General features: G+C 37.3%; 1 protein-coding gene across 1 annotated transcript; it reads left to right on the top strand.

Moving 5' to 3' along the window:
* Positions 1-2,548: 2,548 nt before the first annotated feature.
* Positions 2,549-5,724, top strand: dbx1a (developing brain homeobox 1a). Its single transcript, XM_048183379.1, has 4 exons — positions 2,549-3,228; positions 3,315-3,416; positions 4,691-4,893; positions 5,045-5,724. Exons 1-4 carry the CDS (start codon positions 2,880-2,882, stop codon positions 5,345-5,347), a joined length of 957 nt encoding a protein of 318 aa, XP_048039336.1. The 5' UTR covers positions 2,549-2,879; the 3' UTR covers positions 5,348-5,724.
* The last annotated feature ends 1,999 nt before the right edge of the window (positions 5,725-7,723 follow it).

Here is a 7,723-nt window from a genome sequence, read left to right as displayed (position 1 = left end):
AGCTTCGGTCATCGAGACTAAGCCATGTTTCCAGCTAACCATCTGCTAGTCCGCAACAATAGAAGGATTTTCCAAGCAAAGAAATATGGAGTTATAAAAAAATTAAACATAACGGAAAAAGGCTTTGTTTTGTTAATTTGCCTCATCACTTTTACAGAATATGTTTGTATGTGTTTCTTAAAAAAATACTGGAATTACCCACAGGTTAGCCAACTTAGTCAAAAACTTTTTTTCGGATGAACCTTAAAGGAACAATTGTTTTGTAAAAAGAGTAAATACATTTTTTTTTTTTTTTTTTTTTTTTTTAAAGCTAAAAGTTCTGTTGTAGGGATAGGGTTGGTCTAAAGTATAATTAGCTTAATTTAATGACATTTGTTAGTCTATTTGAAGTCCCGAATTAGATACCTCACTGTAAACCCGAAACAGTTTGCAACACTTTAAAAATTTCAAGTTTAAGTAAGCAGAACTAGCAGATTTTTATTTTGTACTCATACATTTTAATTAGTAAACTAATTCACACATTTAACTTAAAATTATCCTGCATGCTGGAAAAAAGAAATCCAAGTCCATTTTCAATTAAACTTAAGTTTGTCTAAAAGAAATTAGTTCATAAAACTCAAAAAAATGAACCAGTTCAGTTTACTTAAAATATATCAGTTCTGTGAACTAGAAAGAAAAATAAAGTGTTATATACTCATAAAAGTTGATTTGACTGAACTAATTAGTTTAATTTAAGTTTGTCCTACTCAAACCAATTAATTATTTTGAGCATTGGGGTTTACAGTATGTGTGTGTGTGTGTGTGTGTGTGTGTGTGTGTGTGTGTGTGTGTGTGTGTGTGTGTGTGTGTGTGTGTGTGACATATCAGGACACAAATTTGTATAATGACATGGGTATGACATAGGTATTACAAGGAGAGGGTGAATTATGAGGACATTACCCCATGTCCCCATTTTTCAAAAGACTTATAAATCATTCAGAATGAGTTTTTTTTTTTTTTTTTTTTTTTTTTTTTGAGAAAGTAAAAATGTGCAGTTTCCTGTGATGGGTAGGTTTAATTGTAGGAGTAGTGTAGGGCGATAGAAAATACGGTTTGTACAGTATAAAAATCATTATGCCTATGGAATGTCCCCACAATTCAAAAAACAAATTCCCCAGTACTAAATCTTGCTTTGGACATCCTCACAGATAAAAATGTTTCCTTAAAAATATCCTACTGATGAAAATTAATAGCTCATATGTAAATGGTAAAGATAACTTATTTAAGAGATAAATAGGTATGTGGTGGGAGTTTGGAGTCCTTTGATATAGATTGATATAGTTAGACTCAGCATGCTAAACATTAATGCAAGGTATTGATAAGCTTAATTTGCTATGTCCATTTAGCTGATTCAGTTATGTCCAGCTGATTTATTGTCCTTTCTCTTACATGTGATAGGCTATAGCTGCATGAAGGGAACTGCTAAAATGTTTATATATATTAAAAAAATAATAATAATGAAAGGATGATAAAGATGAAAAGCAGAGGAGTGCAACCTCAACGATAAAGCGCGTTACAAAAACTTGGGACTGCGGAAAAAGAGTGTTGGGAGATTCGGCAGATTTGAGAGTTTAAACCGCGCAGCCCTTGTGCAACGTATTAGGTCATAATTAGTCTTAATTACCTAAGACCAAATCTAAAGTATGATAAACTCTTGAGCCGTCGCTTGACGGGGAGATTTTGTGTGTCCAGTTTCTCATTTCTGTTAAATACGACTTTAAATGCACCTCTTACGCATGCGTTTCAAATCACATATGCACTTTTATTCAAGCGGTTAAACTGGCAGAATAAGCCTCGTCGTCTATAGAAACAGAGATCGGTGTGTTTTTGTGTCAGAGATCTTTGTGAGGGTAAAAGAAAGCGAGGCGCGAGCAGCTGAGGGTGACAGTTCACGGTTCAAACGGAGCTGCACACGTCTCGCGAGCGTGTGTAAAGTGAGGCCCCGGCGAAAGTGAATGAAGACTTGCCCGGTTTCAAACACGGGGGGATATATCTTACACATCTGTCATGGCGATTCAACCACAAATCCATTTAAAGCTGTACTCCGTGACAGAGCCCAGATTGGATTTCAGTAAAAGTATACAGCATAAATGATTATTAAATGGGGGTTTTATCGGGAGGCTCCTGACAGGCAAAGGAACGGTATAAAACAGGATAAGAACTGTGCATATAATATACGCACAGCCTAAGGAGCATTAGCCTGCGATATTTATATTTTACTCCCTAGCTATCTTTATTTTTATTAAAAAAATAATAATAATTTCATTAGATTTATATTTAATAGTCTAACTGCTTTAAATCCGACACCAATTTTTATAAATAAATAAATAATACTTATAATAAATTATAAATAAATAATTATTACCCATTCGCATTTTTTTCTCGTAAATATTTTTTTTAAATAATATTGTTATAATAAGTTATTTGTAAAATAAAAATAGCTTTTGAATTAGTCTGCGCTTATCCTGTAAATAAATAGCCTAAATGAATGAATAAATAGTTTGTCGATATACAAAATTTATGACCACGTCTTCTTTGTTAACCGGCATGCCCTGGCCATTCAAATCTTATGAAGTCTAATCCAATCATAAATTGCTCTATCGGACCAATCAGGCACCTCCGAGGCATCATTCAATGGGACTCAAGCGGAGGACTTTATTGAGTCTCATTGTTGTGGCTGTCAGTCCTCAAAGGACCCTTACAGGGGCCTGGATATAAAGGGCCCCTTCCAAAACTGAGACCTCCAGAAGCAAATCGCCTCTCGTTCAGTTCAGAGCTTAGCAGAAGAGACTTTTCTAATACTAACAGGAGTAACCGTATCGTCTAAAATAGCCGGGACAATGATGATCCCCAGTGTTATTGCACCTTCTGCAATATATTCAGCATTTATGCGTCCTGCAGCATCGTTGCATTCGCCATTCCCAGCTCATCCGAGCTTTCTAGTGGAGGACCTCCTGCGCATCAACAGACCCAGTGGTTACCAGATCCAAGACGCGCACTCGCCATGCGCCTCTCCTCCTTCTTCAACACCTTTTTCCATCCCGGATAACTCCAGGCTTTTGGACAGAGTCAGCCCCAGTATCACGGAGAAACATGGATCTTGCTCCCCAAAAACGCCAGTCTCTAGCAAGGATCCAACCTACCTCAAGTTTGGGGTGAGTGCCATCTTGGCACCGTCACCAAAGAAAGGTGAGTGTTTAAACAACCCAATATTTCCACTGATAATGACAAAAGTTAAATACACCACTAACTTCTGTCTGATTCTCTATTTTAAGCCACATCTCCACCCTCCGTTCACGGCATGCATCCCAAAGGATTCCCTGTGCCTTATTTCGATGGTTCCTTCTGCCCTTTCGTCCGTTCCTCATACTTCCCTGGTGAGTATTCAGATTCAAATGATTGCACAGTCCACTTCAGAGGCTAACACTGTATTAGAGAGATACAAAATAATTATAGGCCTAGTTTAATCGACTGGCACCGTGAGGTTCTTCTCATATTTAAGTCTTCAAATTACTAGAGCGCTTTTGGCGCAGGTCTTTCCCACAGTGAGGGAACATTTCGGCCTGCTGACTGCCAACAATGCCGTCAGCACCATGACCAATCTGGTCAGCTCCCTCCGGGGCAAACCACCCACAAACCCGCCAAAAATAGACTTTTAACCAGCGACAGAGGGGCGTTTACCAGTCATGGACTAATTTGCCCATTAGGAGACACTGAGCGGTTTCAATATTCTCACAAGACCACATAGAGTGTGATTGGTGTTTGTGGAAAGAGTTGCAAAAGAACAATATCAAGAGCTGTGCGTTTAGAATGGAGAGCGAGAAATCAGAAAAATCGACAAAATCGCCGACAAAAACCGTTGAAAATGTAGTTGCAGCTGCCAAACACCAACCTCAGCTCATTGCGCGCGAGACACACTTCGGTATGGAAGTAAACCTACTTCTCAACGGGCTCCTTAAAATACGAGCTTTAAATATTCTTTTGAGGCAGTAAATATCTATAGTCCATTCTTATATAGACGCCACATGATAATAGAGAACGACTCTTTTCACTGCGCTCGCGGAATACCATAACAAAACAACTTGAGCGCTCTCAATTGCCTTTCGTGTTCATTTAATGAATATTATTTGAGGGCAAAAAACGTGGTCCCCGGTCATCAGTATTCCGCCATGCAGTTGCGTTCAGTTTGAAAGTGTAAATCTGCTTTTGTGGCAATAATATATGGCCTTAGCCGTCTGTCCGGAGTCTTTTCTCAGCCAGTTCATTACTACACAATTACCGTTCACGGTATATTAACTCCTCTGTCCTTCACTGGGAGGCTCGTAGAAAAGGATACTCTGCCTTTTTACCATACCAATGCAGCGTGGATCCGGCCCATGTGCTAATTAGTCACCTCGTGCCATTTCACTCAAAACAGGGAGAGGCATTTCAAGAGAATAAATTCAAAATAATGATGATAATGGAGAAAAGATTTCTTTCTCCCTGATCATTCAGCACTTCAGATTGTCTCTGGGAAAAGCAACACCCAATTGCCCTTAGTAACGCAACGTTAACTTTTAGCCTCACGGGCGAAACAAAATACAACTCTTTGAAACTGTTGAATGTGTCCGTGAATGCATTATTTACCTTATGTACTTGTCTCTTGTAACAGCTCCTTCATCAGTTGTACCCATCCGTGGGACTTTTTCCTGGCCTCTTGCTGCGAGAGGGAAGCCCAGAAGAGGGATGCTCCGCCGGGCGGTGTTTTCTGATGTGCAGCGCAAAGCTCTGGAGAAAATGTTCCAAAAGCAGAAATATATCAGCAAACCAGACAGGAAAAAGCTCGCGTCGAAACTCGGACTTAAAGATTCACAGGTGAATATAAGGGTTGAAAATGTTAGAGCTACTATTCCCCCCCATAATTTATAGACCTACATTTAAATTTTTATATGTTGATCGAGAAGAAATGTTATTATTGTATTCTGTTCTCCTAAGCTTTAATTAACAATAAAATCTCTTCAAACAGGTGAAAATTTGGTTCCAGAACCGGCGAATGAAATGGAGAAACTCCAAAGAGAGGGAGCTGCTTTCCTCCGGAGGCTGCAGAGAACAAACCCTGCCGACCAAAACAAATCCTCACCCAGATCTCAGCGACGTGGGTAAAAAGTCCTCTGAGGATGAAGATGAAGACGATGCTTGCGGAGATAGTCCTCGTGCATCACATTTCTGTCTCTCACCAAGACGTGAACTTTCAAAAAGCACTGATTCCAGTATTTCATTCAAACACTCGGACTTTTCTGATTCAGATGATGAAATAACAGTGTCATAAGCAACTTTTGTATAATGTCTGTATTCAAGCACAAGTGTACCCAATAACCACGTTGTGGCGTTATTGGCGTATAATTTAACTTCTACGTTCACTTCTAGTGTTTGTAGCAAATTATTTCCACATCACTTTATATTTACTTATTTGGAAATTCTTCGTAAGATGATTTTGCTGTGTCGCACAGCTTTTTGGGGGAACTGTACAGTATTTTGTACAAATATTTTTGTATGGATATTTTATACCAAGAATTTTGAGTTTTAGATTGTTTATTAAAGTTGTAGACGTGTATAATTTATACGAATTTATCTCTTTGCCACATTGTATGCATATGTATATGTTGAACATGTTTTGTATCGTTTGCAAATAAATTGTAAATTTCATCTTTTTTTGGGTGGATTATTAAAAAAAAAAAAAAAAAAAAAAAAAAAAAAAGGAATTTGCACACGGAAAAAAGAACATGGAACAACACCAAATGCATTAAGCGCAACAGGCCCATTTGGAGTTAAATATATTTAACATTTCGAATATCCTGACCTGAATAGGCGGCCTCAATTTAGCCACAAGCACAATCAAAATTGACAAAAGGACTTAAATATAAATATAAGACATAAAATATATCTCTCTGGATTGAAAAATAATTTTAAAAAAATTAGTCTGACTGAATAATAAAAAAAAAACTCAATTAGAATGTCAGCATCAAACAGACAGAATACAAATAAACCACTGATCTATATAAATATTCTCTATTATACTGCCATCCAAAGGCAATGCGCCAATAACCAAAAATATTCTCGTTGCTTTATAAAATTAATATTGAACCACTGTACTCAATGAACTGATTTAAATATGTTTTTAGTACCTTTATGGATCTTGAGAGAGGAAATGTCATTGCTTCCTATGCAGGCCTCACTGAGCCATCGGATTTCAACAAAAATATCTCAATTTGCGTTCCGAAGATTAACGAAGGTCTTACGGGTGTGGAATGGCATGAGGGTGAGTAATAAATGACAGAATTTTCATTTTTGGGTTAACTAACCCTTTATTCCATAAAATGACAGTTGTCAAGCACTAGACCACTAGAAAGGCACCAATAGTGCACATTCTGCACTACATTCTTAGACCATACCAAAGCATTGTTATATATGGACTGATTTAATGGTAGGTATTGAACCTACGTGATATAAAACTTTTTTTTTTTTTTTTTTTCCCAAAATTAAACTATTTGCCATGTGCATCATGAAAGACAAATAATAAGATAAAGAAGTATGCCAGTCATTCATTCATTAAAGTTAATGATAAGCATTTCAGTAATAATAATTAAAAAAAAAAAATAGCATTTATATTTCTGTATAAATAGCATTTATATTTTTATGTTATAAAAAGTGGTGTAAAAAATTGCTCTGTGCATAATGAGCTGGTGGGTTTTATGGTGAGGTGTGTTGTGGACCAGGTGTGATGTGCCACTTTGCGGCAGAAAGTCCAGGGCCACGTTTTTCCCCAGTCTGCCCCGAACGTAATGATAATCCAATTTATAATCGCGTTGATGTTTGCTGATTCGGAAACCTCTCCTCGTTTCAGGCAGCTAATCCAATTGTAGTGACAGGGGTTACTCCTTCAAAAGTTAGCTGGCTCCGGTAAAGTTAGTCAAAGTAAGCTAAAAGTTAACTGCGCCTCCTCAGAAAAGTGAGCGCACCCGGCAGCAACAGAAGCAGTTTTGAAATAGCTGTCAAATCTGTGTTTGCTATCCGCAATTTTCAAACAACTATTGTTTAAATTGTGAATTTTTTAACTACTGTTTGTAAAGCAACCTTGGTCTGAAATTAATTACTTTTTGAATTAAATGAGCAAAACACACTTTGTAGTAATTGTAGCATTGCGATGACTCTTAATCTTGAGGCTTACTACTTTAGCCTACTACTGAGCAATTTTAACATTCACAACATGCAAACATCAATAAAATATTAAAGTTATTTAAAACAATCAACATGTAGTAAAAAACACAACTAAAAAGTTGGATGAACCCATTTAGTTTGTATACTGCACTTTGCTTTTGCAATAATGTTTTACTGCAATAGTGCAGTATCTACATTATGGGGGTCAAAGGTCACATCGGTGGTCATTGTTTTTATCGATAAAAAATAGCTACAAAACTGATATAAAAACGTCAATTAAGTAGCTATTTTATCTATACCGCTACTTGTTGCAAAATAGCTCGCTAATGAAGAAGCTACTGAGCCTATTCAGCATCTATGTTTAGTTAATCCTAGACTGGGTAAACCCAGCCTGATCTGCCGGCGATTTGATTTCGCCCAGCAACTCAGTCTGGAAACCTGTACATTCATTTCTACTGCTTCAGTTACACTTTTGCGGGAACCAATC

This window comes from Megalobrama amblycephala, linkage group LG3 (genome assembly GCF_018812025.1).
Source record: "Megalobrama amblycephala isolate DHTTF-2021 linkage group LG3, ASM1881202v1, whole genome shotgun sequence".
Taxonomy (NCBI): domain Eukaryota; kingdom Metazoa; phylum Chordata; class Actinopteri; order Cypriniformes; family Xenocyprididae; genus Megalobrama; species Megalobrama amblycephala.
The sequence above is the reverse complement of the archived record's forward strand: the minus strand, read 5'-3'. Positions and strand labels throughout refer to the sequence as shown.

Bases quoted from the DNA above. Each gene is read 5' to 3' on its own strand.
- dbx1a (XM_048183379.1), top strand. From the start codon at position 2,880: ATGATGATCCCCAGTGTTATTGCACCTTCTGCAATATATTCAGCATTT. The intron at 3,229-3,314 runs GTGAGTGTTTAA...CTCTATTTTAAG, and splicing joins GGCACCGTCACCAAAGAAAG to CCACATCTCCACCCTCCGTT. The intron at 3,417-4,690 runs GTGAGTATTCAG...CTCTTGTAACAG, and splicing joins CCGTTCCTCATACTTCCCTG to CTCCTTCATCAGTTGTACCC.